Source organism: Cyprinodon tularosa, unplaced genomic scaffold, assembly GCF_016077235.1.
Source record: "Cyprinodon tularosa strain WSP-4 unplaced genomic scaffold, ASM1607723v1 ctg920, whole genome shotgun sequence".
Lineage (NCBI taxonomy): Eukaryota > Metazoa > Chordata > Actinopteri > Cyprinodontiformes > Cyprinodontidae > Cyprinodon > Cyprinodon tularosa.
This window is the reverse complement of record NW_024039697.1, coordinates 139,810-160,324: the sequence shown is the minus strand read 5'-3', so window position 1 is coordinate 160,324 and position 20,515 is coordinate 139,810. Positions and strand designations below refer to the sequence as shown.

The following is a 20,515-nucleotide window of genomic DNA, read 5'->3' as shown; positions in this document are numbered from 1 at the left end:
GATGTTAAGTTAAGAAGGGGAAACTGTCTCTGATACCATACCCACCATGTTAGACAGGGGAACAAATAATAAAGAAGGAAAATGAGAGAAAGACAGTAAAACAATGGGAAATAGATACCCATTGCTGCAGATGGTTTTATAGGATTCAATGAAGAAAGGGGAAGTGAGGAGGAAGGCTGAAAGGAACAGGAGAGAAGAAATTGTTTGAATCGGATTAAATAACACTTTATTGATAACAGGGAGAAACAACACTGCTAAATGTGATTACTGCATTAAAGATGAAACCGACTTGTTATATTTTCGGAAAAATAGTGTTGAAAAGACTCAACTGTAAGCAATCCATCTAAAATGAAAGCTAGATTGCATATTCTTGGAATTATTACAGCGAAATTCATTATCTCATAGTTCTCAAATGTTTATAGATTTTCTTACAATAACTAATTTGTTTCAGTTCACACTCCAAACCTCAGGTGGCGGTAATGCGCGGCTGCAGCTGTTTACCAACCGGCAAATAAAGTCTTCAAAGAAGAAGAAGCAGGAAAAACAAAAACACGTGTTGGTGCTGAGAGGCCTTGGTGCGTCTTTAGCCGCTTTAATCTGAGATCAGCAGACAGTAGCTTGTTGATCTGGAAGAAGCAATGAAGAAGAAAGCTAACAAAAGGTTTGATTAATTTAACCGACAGCTTTAACTCGTCTGATTTACCTGCTAACACGCTGGCTAATGGCGGATATTCTGAGGTGTCCAAACGCACAGAAAGCCTCAGTGTTGGTGGATGTGAGCTTATGGTGTGTTTAATCTGTGTTGTTTGTGTCTGTAGAGACAGAAAGCTGCAGGCTGAGCAGCCATCGGACTATGCTGTGGGTCAGGTTTCAGGCAGTCTGTCCCAGGAAGGCTCCACAGCATGGGAACCATTGGCAGAGTTATTCAGGCCTGCCTTCCCAGCTTCATCTCAGCTGTTCCTGCCTCCTCCCAGGGTTAGTCACACTTTGTTTCCAGGGCTGACAGCTTTTCACCAAACCGTGGAGGGAGAACCCTGAAAGGCTCTGAGGACAGTAGCAGCTCTAGGGTCAGATCCTGTCCGCATTTTTAGCTTTTTCTGCTTTACTTTGTAAATTAATGAAGATTTTAAGCAATCTACTACTTTAGTAAATATGAATATAATACACAGCAGCTAGCTTAAATGATCATTGTGGAGACTTATCAAGTGTAGGATCACATCAAATTGTCCACTGAATTTAAAAACTTAATTTTGTTCACATCTACCAAAACTAAATATCCAGAGAAATGCTGTCATGGAGAATTTTTATTGAATCTAAAGCTTCCTAGAAGGTCTGAGCGTTTTGCTGTTTTGTCAATTGTAAGAAAAACTAATAAGCTAAAGAGTTAAGGCCTATTACCAAATGTTCATACACAGTGTGGTTTGCATTGCACTGGTTCCTGTATTAGTCCCAGTAATCCAGTCATACCCTATTAGTTACCCATTGTTTATTTTACTTGAACTTTATAGAATAATTAATAAACAAAGTTGTGAAATGATTAGTTTACAGTATATTTATGATGCAAGTATTTTAGTAGGGCCCTTTCTGTTTTACTTCAATTTGCTCAAAATCACCAGAATATAGAAAATAATGTATATTTTGTAGTGCTGTCAAACTATTAACAATTTTAATTTATTAATCGCATATTATCAACAGTTAACTTGAGATTAATCGCATATTTTATCTTTTTATTTTATTTATTTTATTTGGGCATTTAAAAAATGCAATTGTGCAATAATGTAAAAACACATGCTTATACAAAAAGTTTTCTTTATTATCATTATTTTTCAAGCACCTTTAAGAAACTGGAATAAAAATATCCTGGCCAATAATTATTCAAAAATTTTTAAAAATTAGGCGTTATGCTTCCATAAAAACTATATAAAACTACAGAACAGTAAACAGTACTTCAAAGTACTCCGTAAGCTTAAGTTTTTTTTTCTCAAACATAGGACAAAAATAAAGATGTTTTTCTTTTAAAATAAAGTGCACATTCCGTTATGAAATACAGACTTAATTCAAATAAAATAAAGTTACTCGCAAAATAATAAAAAAATCAAACGAAATTACAATAACAGGGCTTTGCAGTCATCTCAGCAACATAACATTTTACATGTAGAACCTTTTCAAAATGCTTAAATATTCCTTTGGTCTGAACAGGAACTGCAGCAGCAGCGCAGTCCACAAAACTTAGTTCATTTCTTTGCCTTGTTGGCACTAAGCCAGTGAGACGCTCGTTTCTTCTGGACAACATAGACAGACGACTCGAGTTTTATCAAGAGAGCCTTCTGGGATAACTTTAAAAAGAAATGTATCATTCAGGATACCTTGTCTGCTGGCCATTTTGCCCATTCAAAGCACGGACCTGTTATGCTGCGGTCCCTCCTGCAAACATTCCTGAAGCTACGGAAAGCGCAGAGGGTAACACAAACAGTACAGAGAGCGCTGCGGAAAACTAAAGAACAAATGCGAACGGTGCGTTTGTTTTGATGCGCGATTAACGTGCATTAAAAAAAATGTCTGTGTTATAGTCTAAAGCAGTTAACGCCTTTGTTGTGATTTTATGTTAAATTCTATTCCCAGCCCGCTGGGAATTTATGTTTCTGATACTTTTAGATGTTTATTGCCCTCCCCTGTAGGGGTGGTGAAATATCTTATTTAATCAGATATTATTTCAGCTGTTATATACTGTTTATGACACCCAGTCCTACTAACTGTGTGTTAGAACAATAGATGAAAGAGTGATTCGAGCACTAATCATGGTCAAACAGTTATTTCTGCACATACATGGAATAAATTCACCACAACTTCTGTTCAAAATATAAGATTTTATTAACAAAAATCATTCAGCTCCACGTCAAACGTATTTCAGTTTAACACTCTCAACTAAGACTAGTAAAACTCAACTAAACTAAACTAACTACTATGTACAAAGAGGAAGGGGAAAACGGTTGAAAAACATATTACTGTTTAAGATGGATTCTGTGTTTGAAACCAAAGTTTATCTGAAGAATTTGATCAAATTAGCTTTTCACTAATTTTAGAGAAATTGGAATGTTTTCAGACCAATTCACAATGCAAATCCATGAGGTGAATAAAACATTATTTGGCCAAATAATGTTCTATTGAATGATTTGCTTAATCAAGAACCAATAACCTTTAGCTAAATGATTCTTTACCCTCTTTGAAATAGCTAGCAGCGAATGGACATCAGGATTCCACTAAATGACTCTTGGTCAGACTTGGTAATCAGAATCAGAATCAAGTTTATTGCCAAGTAGGTTTGCACTTACAAGGAAAGTACAAGGCACTTAATGGAAATGTAACGAGCATTTGAGGAACACATGAACACTAATGTTATATCAGTGTTTAAATCCTTAGTGAATAAAGCTTGTCTAAGCTTTAGCAACAGCTCAACACATATTCCTGTAGCATAGCGTAGCATGCAGTCCATTCTTTAGCATCAGTTAGCGTTGTCTTTACTCCGCAGTAAACACACGATATGATTAGCATCATCAAAAGACACATTACTTGTTCTGTCCCTAATCATGCCAGACCTGCAAACCTTTTTCCATGTCCATTTGGAAAGCTTGAGTTTCATCCAGTTTTGTAGCTCTGCAGTCAGGGACTCATTGTTTGTCTCACAGCAGGGGTCCTCTCAGTCTCACACCAGGGCATGGCTCTCATCCAGTTTGGCTCTAAAAGTTTTGAAACTTAAGAGAGATGTGTGGCAAACGTCTGTTTTTCAGCAGTTTGGTTCTGAAAGGTTCTGCACTGAAAAAAAAATAGAGGTTGACAGAACTTACATTTTCTAGGCAACGTGATGCATTTGGTTTTTTGAGTTTTCCTTACTTAAATTCACTGTGGTTGAGTTTACAAAGATTTTTGAGTTCTGCCAACTTAGGTTTTTGGAGTGTTACATAGAAATTTTGAGTTCTACCAACTTAGGTTTTTGAGTTTCACCTTTAAGTTCTGAGTTCTATCAACTTTGTTTTATGAGTTTGACATATAGATTTTGAGTTCTACAAACTCAGATTTTGTAGTGTTATCTGCAAGTTGAGTTCTATCAACTCAGTTTTTTTAGTCCTACCAATCGTCTTCACTACCAATCATTCAACACACAAAAAATTATGTTAATACAACATTTTTATTGCTTCAAGCCAAACATTGCATCAATAGATACAGTATAAAACCATGTTCAACAACATAATCTTAACTGCACAGATCAAAGTAACCTGACACTGGACCAGAATGTTCTAGATTCGTAAGAGTGATGATGAGGGAAAAAACAGTAAGACACCATTTTAGTAAGAGGAAAACACACAGGTAATTTTTTGTGAAGTAAGTGTATTAACATATATGAAAAAATAACAGTTTTACAAATTTGGACGGCCTTCAGTTTGTTTTTTTTCAATTGTAGTCTCTTTAAATTGGGTGCACCCTTTTAAAAAAAATAAAATGAAATAAAATGTCTTGTTTCCCAACGGAAAAAGAAAAAGGTTTTCCCTTTTTATCTCTGAGTTTTTCTTTTTAGTCCTACCACTCCGACAGGACGATGAATGCAAAAAAAGAAAGTCCTCTTCAGTCCAAATCCTTCTCTTCAGTCCAAATCCAGATGTTCACACGGTTGGCTCGCCATCTCCATTTAAGGAGAGAATCCAGAATCCAGGGTATCCAAAAAACCCTGCCTGCATAGCACAACAGGGCTTAGTTAAATCCATTCACTTCTTGTTCTTAACTGTACAGTTTATATCTCTCCAAGTATGATACATTTCAGTGTGTAATGTAACTTTTCTAACTCATTACGAATTAACTGCTGCATTACAGGGTTAACATATAAAATGTTAATGTCACTGTTTTTCTTGTAAAGCAAATAAAATCATGAAAGCAAAAAATCCACATGTAAATAATGTAAGTAACAGTAAATACCCACATCGGATTAAGAAAGTAAAATAATGTAGTCTTGTAATATTCTGTGCCTGAGTGCAACAACACTGCACTACATAAAACAATTTAGAAATTTAATAAGTTATTACACTCAACTTAATGTCTCTTTTCATTTGTACAATGAAAATAACAGGCACACTCTTTTCTCTATGCATAAACACTCACCCGCACATGCGCGGCATAAACACGCACGCGCACACGCGCATTATACACGTGCACGTGCGCTGCTTTTCCTTTCATCAGAACGTGAAAAACATGTGAACTCATGCTTCAACTCGGTGGCAATACACCACAAGGGAATGCTAACTCACGGAGCTAACCGCTAACTGTCTGTACTTTGCAGCACTCACCGGGAAAACTGGTAAGGTCCCAGGGTCGTTCCTCCGTGGTTCTCCAGATGCATAAAATCACAATGTCCGCCAATCTTCTCAAACACGAGGGAAAAAGGCTGTGCCCTTGAAGAAAGGGATAGGAAACCCCGTACCGTAGTGGGCGTGTCCATGAACATAAGCAGTGCGCATGCCCATGAGTTTACAGTTGAGGGAACTCAAAAAATCTTGTATAGGCGATTTAAAACTCCTTGTTAAACCAACTTCTGAGAATTTGAGTTGGGCAAACGTGTATTTATTTGTTAGATGTCAAATTTATATTTCTGAGTCGGATTACAATACAATTGTGTGTTAGAACAACAATTGCCATTTACTTTTTTAACAGTGTGACTTATCCTTGATGGTTCTGGAGATCTGGTTCCCCTGGGGCCCGCATCTCCACTGTGGTGGATACCCAGCCACAGTGGGCCCCAGATTTGAGCGCAGGGGCAGAAGAGACCAGGAGCAAAAGGAGACAACAGAGAGAGAATCCTGTGTGCTCTGTGGTTTTGTTCTGTCCTCACAGAGGGGGGTGGTGGTTGGTCCCATCTCTGTGACTTGCCTGTGGAGGCCTTGCCTGAAACGGGGGTTGTTGCACAGATTCCACATCATCATGTTACGATGAAATATGGACAGTGGTTCCCAATGTCCTAAAAGTTTGATCATGGCTTATGGCACAACACCTTAATAATGCTTTAAAACTGACAGCCCTAATATTTGGTGAAAACATAACTTCAGATAATTTATCATTCTGTAATCTTTACTGTGCTGTAAAAAAAATCTAAATTTTTGACACTTTTTTTCAGCCAGATCCTCTGAAAACCTCCAACAACCTGGCGTGTCCTCGTGCTTTAGCACTATGACTGTGTTAAAAAAGGCAAACTGGATGTTTATCAGCAAATCTGGGATATAGAGTGAGATTTTGTGAAGACACTGAGATGCAGGAACCTCACGCCCAATGGGGGAGAGTTGACAGACCTGTAGCACCAAGCAGGATGACTGGGTTAGCAAAACAACTTCAGCTTTAACCCTGACTCTACCAGGAAGCTGGGTTCCTTCTTGGTTAGGCTAGTCACCATGGCAACTCATTCCAAAAGGCAAACCTCAGAGGCAGGCTAGAATCCTAGAAAACGCTCCAGCCAGCAGCCAATCAGTTGTTCTGGAAACAATGACGAGTCTGTTCAGTGAAGACCTGATTTAATTCAGAGGGGAAAATAATTTAAAGAAAACGTCATAATAAAATAACTCCATCCATCCATCCATCCATCCATTTTCTTACACACTTAATCCCAAGCCGGGTTGCGAGGGGTGTTGGTGCCTATTTTCAGCCGTCTACGGTCGAGAGGCGGGGTCCACCCTGACAAGTCGCCAGTCCATCACAGGGCAATAAATTAACTTGAAAATCTAAAACCAGCTAAAAGAAAATATGATCTTAACAAATTGAATTGTTTTTCAGTTTATTTCTTTATTAATCCTCCTTTTTGACGTGCCAACCTTTTAGTAAACTGTATTTTTTCCTCCTGCATAATGTCCTTATACATCGCTGGCATTCACTGTTTTCTGAATAATTAACATATGAAGCTAAACTTAAAACAGATCAGAGAGCAAATAGTGAGAAAATCCTTCGGAACACTTTGACAATAAGAGCCATAGAGGTCCCAGGCCAGACTGTTATATACATTCCAGATCCTAGAAGCTTGTGTTGGCCAGGCAACCCGCAGGAACGCCTCCCTCGCTGTATCACAGACTGTATGTTTGGTCATGAAATATTATGCCACAGGCGGCTTCAGGAACACCGTCCAGGATGCTGAGCAGCTGGGGAAAAATACAGTCTCTCAGGATGTCAATCATGCTTCAGTGCCCTGATACCATCAATGAATTCTATTCAGTTTATTTTTATAGCGCTAATACACAACACGTCATCTTAAGGCACTTTACAGAGACGATTCAACTAGATCATCCAGTCAGATCGATTCAAGGTTTTATATCTAAGAAAAACCAGCTGATCACCTCATTGACTCTGCAGCAATCCCTCACACTAAGCATGCTTGTAGTGACAGTGGAGAGGAAAAACTCAGTTTGAACAGGAAGAAACCTCCACCAGAACCAGGCTCAGTGTGAGCGGCCATCTGCTGAGGCCAACTGGGGTTCAAGGAGACAGAAGCAGACATAGAAAAAGAAGCATAGATACAAAAGGCAACTGTCAACCAGCTCCACAGGCGGCCCTGTCCAGGAAACACACAGCCAGGCAGACGAGCTCCGAGCCAGCTCCCATGTCAGAGGATGAAGAGAGCACATCCAGTTAGTCACAGTCAGAGAAACAGGACTACACTGGAAAACAGGCCAAGCTCCAACATCTAGAAACAAAGGTGTTGATGGCAGCAGCACAGCTGATATTTCTCTCCAGGATGGAGTCACAGCCAAACAGGAACAGACCAGATGAAGCTACTATGAGAAAAAGCAGAGAGAGCAGAAGGTTAGAGATTGAACTAACAGATTCTGCAGAGTGGGAGAATCGAGATAGAATAATGAACTAGGGGTCCCTATGTCCTCCAGCAGTCTAAGCCTATAGAAGCAGAACTATAGAGATAGCTCAGGATAACCTGAGCCACTCTAACTATAAGCTTTATCAAAAAGGAAAGTTTTAAGCCTAGCCTTAAAAGTAGACAGGGTGTCTGCCTCACGGACTAAAACTGGTAGTTGGTTCCACAGGAGAGGAGCCTGATAACTAAAAGATCTGCCTCCCATTCTACTTTTAGAAATTCTAGGAACCACTAGTAAACCTGCAGATTGAGAGCGAAGTGCTCTGTTAGGAACATCAGGAACAATCAGATCTCTGATATAAGATGGAGCTTGGCCATTTAAGGCTTTATATGTGAGAAGGAGGATTTTAAATTCTATTCTTGATTTAACAGGAAGCCAATGAAGAGAAGCCAGGATAGGCGAGATATGATCTCTCTTTTTAATTTTCATTAGAACTCTGGCTGCAGCATTTTGGATCAGCTGAAGGCTTTTAACTACAGTTTGTGGACTTCCTGATAGCAAAGAATTACAATAGTCCAGCCTTGAAGTAACAAATGCATGGACTAGTTTCTCAGCATCACCCCTGGACAGGAGATTTCTAATTTTTGCAATGTTCCTCAGATGAAAGAAGGAAATTCTAGAAACCTCTTTGATATGTATTTGATATGTATATTTGTTGCCATTGCAAGGGTAGATGTTACACTAAAGCTGCTCTGATGGGGTATTAATGGTAAACCACCAGGTTAAAAAAATAAAGTTCGGACATGGTGCCAAAATCAGGATTGTATTAATCTGATGTAAATGAGGCTGTCCAGCTTTATTGGAGCACAAACATTATTGAAAGGTCCAACTAACTAGAAAAACAATGTATATATATGTGTTTAAAATGTATCTGCAGTACAGTGATTGGGATGCATGTTAAAAAACGGAAGCACATTTACTCAGCGAGCAATCCATCGCCCCACTATCTGGCATTTCTTTGGTTGCAAAGACCTGAAAGATTTCTTCGTTGACTGTTTATACATTAGGATCATTACCTTTATACTCTAAACTGGTTCAATCTCCTCATTGATTTTGGTTGTTTTTGTAATTTTAATGGCAGGTGATTGGAAGCAGCGCAGGAAGAGCAGAGCAGAGCAAAGACAGCATAGAGGTGGAAGTCAAAGCAAAGAAGAAGAGGAAGAGATCGGTGGCAGAGCAGGAACTGCTGAACAGGTGAGAAGACTAAACGCCACTGCTCACATTCAGCCCATTCTAGGAACCAGTCTGCACAGAGGACCCAGCGCCACACAGGAAACTGGATCAACTCAGCATCTGCTTTTCCTGAAAAAGGAATCTACATCAGCTGCTCATTGGATTCAGCAAACGTCCTCTACACCAAAGCAAAGTGTGACCTGTGCTGTGGTTACTAGCTGACCTCATTCTGGGCTCCTCCTGACATCCACCTAAACTATCGTATAGCTAAGTCTGTCTCATGCTTCTGTGTTTTAGGGAGAGCTGTATATTTAAGGCAGACAGAGACGAGCACGGCCCGGCCAGCTCAGCCAAGAGAAAGAAGAGAGACTCAGAGACAGACGGACAGATTCCTGCAGAACACTGGGCACTGAGGCGACAGAGGTTAAAGGCCAACAAACAAGGGGAGCTGTTAAAGATGAAGAGGACCGTGTTCGTTGGCAACCTGCCCATCAGCTGCACAGCCAAGGTATCGGCAACTTCACTGACCAACCTTTTCCTAAAGCAGCCACAGTCTGAGAGCAGAGGGGAGCCGCATTGCCTCCCATTTAGGAGGATTTCCTGAACAGAAGTTTAAAAGCTGCTTTCTAAAAAAGTAAAAAAAAAACAATCCACTGGACTTTGTTCCCAGTTTGAAGACATTTCTCTTCCCATCCAGGAAGCTTTTTCAATTCAAAATGACAGGAATAGCGTTCACAGAGTTCCAGGTTTTATACAGCAGCCCAGCAAAGCCCAGTTTTAAGTAGAAAACCTGCAAATAGAAACGGACAAACAGTTCAGCCCTTTGCAATGGGGGTCGTTTGGCTTCTTCTTCTGTAATTGCATCACCCCGGACATTCACGGCCGTTCAATTTAAATCTAAATGACTCACATTTTCTTAAAATAAGTTAGTTTTTTCATGAATTAAATGAGGCACTTTGCTGATAGAACAAGATGATTTACATTTAAAATAAGAACAATAATTGCATAATCTTATTTCAAGTAAATATTATCTAATGATCTTATTTTAAGAGTAAAAATACTCATTCCTTTTGGCAGATCCTCTTATTTATTAAAGGTATTTAGGGTAAATAAAGTTATTGTAAGACATTCTTAAACTCATTTTAAGATCATCTTTGCAGTGCAAAATGACCCCCCCCCCCCCAGTAAATATTAATCTGTAGACATGTTTTCATTCTGCTCTATGCATGTTTTTTATTTAGTCTAGTTCCTTCAGTCATCTGCTATCCAGATCCTCACTAAATGACCACGTTTGTTGGTCCTTAGAAGCAATTATCATTTTTTATGCTAAGCTCTGCAGCTCTACAGTTATAGAAGACACTTTATGGGTCACTAAACTAACCATGTTGTTGCATGCGGCCAAGTGTCTGAGGAATTGAAACGTGTTTCATCAAGCTGCTCCTCCTGGTTCCTGCTTTAGGGATGAGACCCGTTATTTCTACAGATCAATCTATATGCTCTACGTCTATACATGCATGCTCCCATCAGCCTGTGCACAGCTACATCCACCCCATTGCCCACAGAGTTGACCTTTCTGCTTGGTGCCCTGTTCAGGTCAGTCCTGAACAGGTGGGCTCAGGCTCATACCCAGTCTATTCAGTTTATTTCTATAGCGCCAATTCACAACACGTGTCACTCAAGGCACTTTCCAGTTCAACCAGATCATGCAGTCAGATTGATTGAAAGTTTTCTATCTAAGGAAAACCAGCTGATTGCATCGACTCATTGACTCTCAGTGTAAGCAGCCATCAGCTGAGGCTGACTGGGCTCCAAGGAGACAGAAGGAAACTTGCTTAACCTCTTAACATCCACCTCATTTTGGGTAATTCTCGCCTATTTTGCATACCAAAATGAAAAAGCAAATAACTTAGAAACTGTAAGCCCAAATTACATGTGCATTTGAAAGCTAACACCCTCTAGTTTCCTAATATGTGAATTAAAATTGGGTGACTATAACACAGACCAACCTGCATCAGTTCAAACATGAATCAAAGCTGGGTTTTCTATTCTCGGAAATGATCTTTTTTAAACAGCAGTAATAAAGACATTCTTTTTATTGTATTATATTTGTTCAAGCCTAGTTGTTCCTTTCATATAGGCTTGTGCTGAGATGCAGGGGAAACTAAATGTGATGGGGCACGTTTCAGGTGTTTAGATGTGTGGCGCCGCCTGCTGTCTGTTAGTCAGAATGACAGTTCTCCATGCATCACGGGACTATTGGCAGAAACTTACTGCGGCGTGTGAAGAATTGTCTCGTACGTGAGGAGAGGGTGTTTCCTATGCGATGAGAGATCGTTTTGTACTTGGGGACAATTTACTAATTATATTTTCAGTGCAACGTTAGAGTCCAGTTTGTAAAACAAATTTTTGTGTGTGTGCAACATTTAAGGACAGTTTTATTTGTGTGGGACATTAGATGAGAGTTTGTAACACGTTTTATTTGTGAACAGTAAGATTAATTTGTTGTTTATTTGTGAGTGATAAGATCTGTTTGTGTGAAACATGCTTTAACACGCTCTATGCGTTTGCAACGGGCTCTATGCGTTTGCAACACGCTCTCTGCGTTTGCAACAGGCTCTATGCGTTTGCAACAGGCTCTATGCGTTTGCAACAGGCTCTATGCGTTTGCAACGGGCTCTATGGGTTTGCAACGGGCTCTATGGGTTTGCAACGGGCTCTATGGGTTTGCAACGGGCTCTATGGGTTTGCAACGGGCTCTATGGGTTTGCAACGGGCTCTATGCGTTTGCAACGGGCTCTATGCGTTTGCAACGGGCTCTATGGGTTTGCAACGGGCTCTATGGGTTTGCAACGGGCTCTATGCGTTTGCAACGGGCTCTATGGGTTTGCAACGGGCTCTATGGGTTTGCAACGGGCTCTATGGGTTTGCAACGGGCTCTATGGGTTTGCAACGGGCTCTATGGGTTTGCAACGGGCTCTATGGGTTTGCAACGGGCTCTATGGGTTTGCAACGGGCTCTATGCGTTTGCAACGGGCTCTATGGGTTTGCAACGGGCTCTATGGGTTTGCAACGGGCTCTATGCGTTTGCAACGGGCTCTATGCGTTTGCAACGGGCTCTATGCGTTTGCAACGGGCTCTATGCGTTTGCAACGGGCTCTATGGGTTTGCAACGGGCTCTATGGGTTTGCAACGGGCTCTATGGGTTTGCAACGGGCTCTATGGGTTTGCAACGGGCTCTATGGGTTTGCAACGGGCTCTATGCGTTTGCAACGGGCTCTATGCGTTTGCAACGGGCTCTATGGGTTTGCAACGGGCTCTATGCGTTTGCAACGGGCTCTATGGGTTTGCAACGGGCTCTATGGGTTTGCAACGGGCTCTATGGGTTTGCAACGGGCTCTATGGGTTTGCAACGGGCTCTATGGGTTTGCAACGGGCTCTATGGGTTTGCAACGGGCTCTATGCGTTTGCAACAGGCTCTATGGGTTTGCAACGGGCTCTATGGGTTTGCAACGGGCTCTATGGGTTTGCAACGGGCTCTATGGGTTTGCAACGGGCTCTATGGGTTTGCAACGGGCTCTATGGGTTTGCAACGGGCTCTATGGGTTTGCAACGGGCTCTATGGGTTTGCAACGGGCTCTATGGGTTTGCAACGGGCTCTATGCGTTTGCAACACGCTCTCTGCGAATCCCGTGGGATTCCCGAAAAAATGTCAGTGTACTGCGTTCACACCCCTGGCATTTTGAGCGACGCTGGATCAAACTGTGGTCCAGATGCTCTGACGCTCTGGTTGTTTATCTGCTCTGTTCTGTAGCTTCAAGCTAGAGAGCAGCTTGGCTTTATTTACTTTATGAGTTGGAAAAATAGTTTTTAAGTGAGAAAGTCCACCTCCAAACACCTTCTGTTCATCAGTTCAACAGGATTATAATCCCACTATAATCTGCAGTTCTTGTTGGGAGCTTCAGACCTCCAGCATACCACCGGGAGGCAGCGCTGGGAATCCCCACTGAAAGCTCTCTGCTAAGGTCAGCCTGAGGGGGATTTCCTGCAGACATTTGTAGGGGTTTATTTTTTGGAGTTTAAATCCTTGATAGTTATTTATTGTTTATCTGCAGAATGTCTGCAGGAGTGATGACAGCTTGCAGGTAGAGTCTGTCTCCCCTCCAAAATTCCTGTTGTGATTGGTTGACGGCCAGCACGCACAGCGGCTGAAGTTCAATTAACTGAACGCTCGCAACAGAATGCTCGCAGCGCACCGCTGCACCTCTTGATTCTGTCCCCCATAGACTATGCATGTAAATGAGATGCTTTGACATCATTCATGATAACGACCTGCAGTTCTTTTGGAATGGGTTGATGAAGTCATCTAATCGGTCTGATTGCACTTCATTAATTATGGTTTATAGCCCACAGAGCAGAGAACTCTATTGTCTTTGGTGTTTTCCATTATTTATTTTTATTCTTCTCGGCTCGGAACGAATCGATTGAACCAAGTATCCAGGTTCACAATGTGCACCGCTACTCAGACCCAGATATTCAGACCCATTAACTACTAGGGGGCGCTATGACAAAGGGAAATGCATTTTGTCCTGTAATGACCAAACTACTGGTTTGACACACTGAACATATCACTTTGTTTATTGGTTGATTTGCATCATTAAGTTAATGGGCACACCTTTGTTTCGGAGCTGCTTTTCACACTAAAATGGTTTAACCTTTCCTGTTAAAGGATTCTTGTTACGGAATGACTTTCTTGTTTAAAATCTTACATTTTTTTGTTCAATCTGCACAAAATTCCATATAAAACTTTGTAATAGACAATTAAAAAAGTAATGGTGGATTTTTTTAATTTTGACTTCAATAAGTTCTGCAAAAATAAGTGCTTGTTGGCTAGCTCTAAATTCTAAAACCATATCAGATTTTAAAAGGTGCCTCATAACCCGTACTCCAAATTAGATTTTGCACACGTCCCCCACGTTAGAGCATGGTCCACCAATAGGAGGCGCTGTGATGTCAAGAAAGCTACTACACAGAAATGGCTCATTGTTTCTTTATGGAAACTACCTTATTACCTTCCAGTTATAGCAATGAACTAAAGGATTTAATATGGTAATGAGTGAAATAAGTGGGCGGGGCCTATTTGCAAAAGTCTGAAAGTTCCTTTATGTGGTTCACAAAACTATAAAAATTCCCTAAAATAAAGGGTTTGGTGTTATGAGCTCCGATTTTCAGGATAAATTGCTTTGATAGGGTTGAAAGATTTTTCCATTGTAAAATGGAGAAATCTTTGCACCTCCGCAAATATTGTTCAAACGTAATAAGAATTGGCACAATTCTGAAGCACATGGAGGCTAAAGATGAGTTTCAGTTAGGTATAAACCCATGTAGTTTTGAGCTTTTTACAAGACATTAAAATGTACTCCGATCCCAGGTCTAGTTCTAGTTTTTGATTGTTTTCTCTGTTCCGAATGAACCTGCAGTAAAGTACACTGCAGAAAATAAGCCACTGGAGGCTTCCTGTCCTGCTTTGTGGAGCAGTTGAAATGTGACCTTTTTCTTTTTTCAGACCTTGCGAGGACTTTTCAGAGACAAAGGACCCATTGAATCTGTTCGGTTTCGCTCTGTGGTAAAAACAAAAAACACCAGAATAAAGAAAGTTGAGTCACACCTGTGATGTTGTGTCAAACTGAACGCCTTTACTGTTTCTCCCTGCAGGTCAGAGAGGACCCGTCCATGTCTCAGAAAGAAGCGTTTATTAAGTAGGTTTCTGATCAAACTTTGCTCCTTTTAATGCATAGACATACCTGTCCTCCACTGTCTAAAAACATCTATATAGAATATAAAGCTGCTTTGTGGTTTTTGTAAAATTGTAAAAATGTGATTGTTGCAGTAGTAGCTGCATGATAAACAGGAAATAAATGGCATGCTGTGGGAATGGGATGGTGCAAACTGCTGGACAGTTCTCTGATGCTTTCTGCAGACTGTCACCTTAAGGTGCAGCAAAGTCAAACCAAACTCCATCAGTGCCATATCTTTTTTATTTGACATCTTTAAAGCATCTTCTCTGTGTTGAATTGATGCCTTTAATCACTGCATGGCTGAGTCCCGTGAAGATAAAGGAAATAGTTTTTAACGTGCATTAAGGATGCCTTACTTTTTTATTCAGTTGGAAAACGCTGAAATGTTTGTTTGCTTTGCTTTGATGTTTCCATAACTTGTAGATGTTTGTATCTGTGAGCAGGAAGGATCTTCTCTTTTATTTAACCGGGGAGGTTTTCTGTAGTAATACAAACATCTGTTCATAGAAAGACTCACTGTCTTCTCAACTTCTCTGTCTGACTTCCTGTGCCATTGTACTTCCTTTCAATTTGCCCCTCATAAAAAGGTAAAAAAATAAAGAGAAGTTGAAACATTTAACAACCTTTTCTTTGATCTTTAGACGCAAAGTTCATCCCAAGAAGCAAAGCTTGAATGCGTATGTGGTGTTTAAAGATGAGGAGGCAGTCTGCAGAGCTCTGGAGAGGTGAGCTAATTCACTGCAGCCTGAAGCTAGAGTGATGATGAATCTGAAGTGAGAACTCATTGGCTCCATCTTCACAGGAACGGCGTGGAGATCGAGGAAGGCTTTCATATCAGGGTGGACCGAGTGACGCAGCGCTCTTCAGTAAGTCTGCTCAGCATTCGCAGGTCTCCTTCATTTAATGCTGATGGTTTAATCAACGTCTCTCCTCCTGCAGCATGACCACAAGCGCTCCATTTTTGTTGGGAATCTGGCATTCGGTAAGTTGGTGACTCCACTGTGGTGATGAGGAGCTGTGATGCACATATTCATGGGTTGCCTCTCTGTAGATCTGAAGGAGCTGGCGCTCCGACAGCATTTTGAGCCATGTGGAACAGTGGAGGCGGTGAGACTAGTGCGAGACGCCAAGTCTGGACTCGGGAAAGGATTCGGCTATGTCCTGTTTGAGGTGCACAGCAGCACCCAGCATACACCACTATTACCTCACACATGCAGTATTTGGCCTTTCGGAAAAATTTTTGTTTCAAAGCTTTTCTGTTTATGTCATTTCGCCAGACCATGTACATTTTGAGGTTATTTTGACTTCAGGCGGCCATAAAAAAAAAAAAAAAAACAATTGCACCATATTTGTTCTTCCTAGTTTGATAGAAAACATCCAGAGCTTCAAAAAAAGTCCACATTTTCACGTGTCAGCCCATAATTCTTTGATTTATAGCCTCTCAAAGTTGAAAAGAACTTATTTTTTCCATTAGTGTTGGATCAAAGCTAACATCTCACATTGGTTTAGATTTATCCCTTAAATAATTGTCTTGCCTTCTTATAAATTGAAATAGTCACCTCAATTTGAGTTATGAAACATTTGAGGTGCATCAACCATTTCATTACTCTGCCTCTTACTTTAGGAAAAAACTAATTGTGGCCTAACTGCAATCCTCTATTTGCCAAAGACTTGATGTATTTTTCAAATCTATTGTGTCACGCACATTACCCAAGTCGTTTTACAGTGTAGCCCCTAAATTATCCTTGTATGTTATGTTATTTCAGGCAGTGGGAGACATGTGTGGCAAGTAATTTAAAACCCTTTGAATATTTTTAAGGCAAATATTTTTCAACTTTAGAGCTGATGGTGTGTAAGAATTGTTAAAAAGTGTTTTGTTTGTTTTGTTTTTTCAAGGGACTGTGAGCTCCCAAATTGGCCACAGATTGGTGGTAAAATGGTTAAAAACAATATGCCAGAGTGTTCAGTGCACGTCCATACCGTTGGAAGATTGGAAGGCTAAACGTGTAACGTGCACGATGTTAAACGCTATTAAAAAAACGTCACTTTGAGGCCTGACCGTAATAATGGTATGTGCTACCAGGCAGAGGATGTTTTTTTTTAATAAGGACACATGCTGGAGATTTAATTCATTGATGATTATTATAAACATGGGTAGTTTTAATGGAATAACTTTAAAGTTATGCTTATGTTTCAGAAATTGTTGGAAAATACAAGGTTTGGAAATATTTAATGTACCATATCTTGAAAAGTAGTCATGTTTTGGCTACAATTTTTGTACACAGAGACTCATATGGTGCTAATTTAGACAATAAGGGAATAATAGGATGCATATTGTGGTTGTACAGTGCATTGAAACATTTACAGTCACGCGTATTAGGCTTTTTTTATAAGGTTTTCTGTTTCCAACACTGACAAAACTGACCTGTTAGGAGTTCAATGAATGTTTACATATAGCCAAGGTGTATGGCTACAAATGACATGTTATCATTCATATATTTATTTATTATATTCTGTTATAAAGTAATATGGAGTTTTCCATTTGGACCCCCACAAATGTCCATGGGCTGGCAGAATCATCCGTATGAATTGTTGAAGATGAATAATAGATGGTGTATTTTCTCCCTGATGCAGAGTGCTGACTCGGTACAGTTGGCTCTATCACTGGACGGCTCGCAGCTGGAAAGCAGGTCTATTCGTGTGAAGAGATCCGTGAAAAAGGAGGAGCAGAAGAAAACTAAAGATGGAGGAATGTTGTGGAGCTCCAGTCAGAAAGCTTCTGGACGGCCGCAGGAACACGGCAAAGGGAACTTCAAGTCCAAACCAAACAACTGTTCCTCTTTTAAAGGAGAAGTGGCAGATCCAAGGAAAAAAACCAAGAAGGCTCTGAAAGGAAAAAAAAAGAAAAAAAAGAGACATCTAGTCTCTAAGAAATGATAAACTGACCAAAATAAAATGTAAATTTTATTCAGTTTCACCTTAAACTGTCTGTTTGCTCCTTTAAGACCAGTCAGCTAGAAAATGTTTATGAAATCATCATTTTTTGATGTTTAATCGATTGTAAGACCGGAATAAAAACATTTTGATGAAATGCATGCTTGTGATTTATGGAGTCAATTAAAAATGGAACCTTTTTAATAATTCATCTAAGTTTATTTCTATAGCGCACCTGTCATCACATCACGTCATCTCAAGGCAGATCATACAAAGTTGATTCAAAGTTTTCCATCTAAGGAAAACCAGTTGATTGCATCGACTCATTGACTCTTCAGCAATCCCTCACACTAAGCATGCTTGTAGTGACAGTGGAGAGGAAAAACTCCCTTTTAACAGGAAGAAACCTCCAGCAGAACCAGGCTCAGTGTGAGCGGCCATCTGCTGAGGCCGACTGGGGTTCAAGGAGACAGAAGAAGACATAGAAAAAGAAGCAGAGAAGAGAGAGCAGAACATTAGACTGCTGAAGGACATAGGGACCCCTTTTTCATCATTCTCCCACTCTGCAGAATATGTTAGTTCAATCTTTAAGCCTATAGCAGCATAACTATAGGGATAGCTCAGGATAACCTGAGCCACTCTATCAGCTTTATCACTCCAGATCCACCTGTTGCTAAAACTAGCATCATCTGTGGTTCCAATACACCAGTTCTCTGTTGTAAACACCCTGGCAGATCACATCAGCTAATCAGCCATGGAAAAAGGTCAGGGAGGCTTTGCTTTAAACCAGTAGTGATGAATAATTGGTGGACACGTGTTTTAATAGGTTAACTCAAAAACGGTTGATCTGATTCCGAACCAGACCAAATTATCTCCACCTGCCAAAAGCAATTTTTACCTTCAAAATTAAAATTGGGTATCCGAGCTGGCAGTGATCCTCAATGGGTGCTCTTAGTCACTGTAGATGGCAGTATACACACTTTTACTATGGCATTTTGGCTGGACAGTAAAATAATGGAATGCAGTTTGTAAAGTTAAGCAAGTGTCAGCAAGCTAATTATTTTCCAAACTAAACACATATATTGTTAAATAAATATTTAGCTCCAAACTAAATATGTAGTTTGGAACTTTGATTTTTACAAATGAATAAATGACAGTGAAAAAATGACTAACAAAGAAATAAACACCTTATTTTTCACTTAAAAAAAACACTAAATAACCATCAATATTGCTCCTTATTTTTACTGCTTCACTTTACAAATGATACACCATAAGAAATACTTTCATGCATATTTTTTCACTAAAGAAAACTTGGAGGTTTAATACAAAACTAGGCCTTTTTTGTTGCTGTTTTACACGTATATTTGTTTGATAAAAACTCATAAAAACTTGAAAAAAACCCCTAATCCATCAACAAAATGTCATATTCAGTTGGAAGAGTTTTTTTTAACCCTGAACTTAATAAAATGCTCTTCAAGTACAGTCGATGAAGCATTTTATGTTTAATGTATAACATGTTCTACTGTTTCATTCTTCCCACAGCAGCCAATATTCCATGTATTAATCTTTGCATCATTAAAAGCATAAAATCAGGTTGTTGAAGTCAAAATCTTAGTCTTCTTGGGCATGCAGGTGGGGCAGTGGTTAGTGCACATGACCCATGTACGGAAGCCTTAGTCCTCGAAGTGACCGACCCGGGTTTGAATCTGACCTGTCAACCTTTGCTGCGTGTCTCTCCTGTCAAAGCCCAGCCACTTGTGCTGTAAATACTTAAAAAAGAAAAATCTTAATCCTGTCCTGTTTCGCTTTAACCATTTTTAGAGTGGTAATTAACCTTCTCTTTGATATTCTCTTTGAAGTTCTTCCTCTAGTTAGCTGGATCGTATCAACTCATTGTTTGACACTTGAGTGAAAAGTTACCTGTTCCTTCACATCATACTTCAGCCTGCCAAACACAATAATGGTGAACCTCTGCTCTGCTGTCACCATCTGGAACACTGTAGGGACAGAAGCACTCTGCATTGTATCATCACCGTACTTTTCTTCAGGGACTGTACTTTCAGGACTTGTGGTCAACCAAGAAAGCAGCAGACTGGCCTCCCCCCTGCAGGATGCTGTGGTCAATTAGGAATAAAACCTTGCACCACAAAACAGCCTTCTTGTCTGCAGCGAGCCTCATTAACAAGGCCGTGCTCCACTACAGCCACTTTAATCTCACCCCATGTAAAAACGATTCACTTCGTTGTTGTATATTTTTACACTTCGCATTGTACAAAAAGCGTTTTTATATTCTTAGAACATTCTGATTGTGACTCTCTTCACGTTTGTTTGTCTGTATTTTGTATTTTGTAAAGTTGTTTACAAAGCTGAGCCACTGCTATGACTTATGTTGTGTTTAAGTATCTAGATTTTTTTCACATTTGTTAGTGAACAAAAAGAAAAAAAACAACAACAGAAAATGAAACAGAACGGCTGCAGTAATGCGTCAGAAGGGTTGTAATCAGACCCTAACATGGAGGCACATCCATGAATCCATGAGGCACTAGAAAAATCCTTCCTGTTATTTCTGGTTAAACTAGACCCAGTTTTTATTCACAGTACCTTTTTTCTTAAATAAAGATTCAAAACTGAATTTATGCAGCAAGGTGTTTGTGTATTAACTTTGTTAGAAGTTGAGGATACGCTGATGGATTTATTTCAGTTGTTACTGAAAGT

At 40.0% G+C, this 20,515-nt stretch overlaps 1 protein-coding gene across 2 annotated transcripts; it reads left to right on the top strand.

The window, feature by feature from the left end:
- Positions 1–515: 515 nt before the first annotated feature.
- On the top strand, positions 516–17,908 carry rbm34 (RNA binding motif protein 34). Of its 2 annotated transcripts, none has more exons than XM_038274599.1 (11): positions 516–661; positions 819–975; positions 8,980–9,092; positions 9,369–9,579; positions 14,635–14,694; positions 14,784–14,827; positions 15,508–15,591; positions 15,669–15,732; positions 15,806–15,848; positions 15,918–16,036; positions 17,501–17,908. In XM_038274599.1, the coding sequence occupies exons 1-11, from the start codon at positions 639–641 to the stop codon at positions 17,801–17,803; spliced, it is 1,221 nt and encodes a 406-aa protein (XP_038130527.1). In that variant the 5' UTR covers positions 516–638; the 3' UTR covers positions 17,804–17,908. The 2 variants fall into 2 exon arrangements, with proteins under 2 accessions (XP_038130527.1, XP_038130528.1); XM_038274600.1 differs by having other exon boundaries at positions 15,918–16,104; positions 17,501–17,705.
- The last annotated feature ends 2,607 nt before the right edge of the window (positions 17,909–20,515 follow it).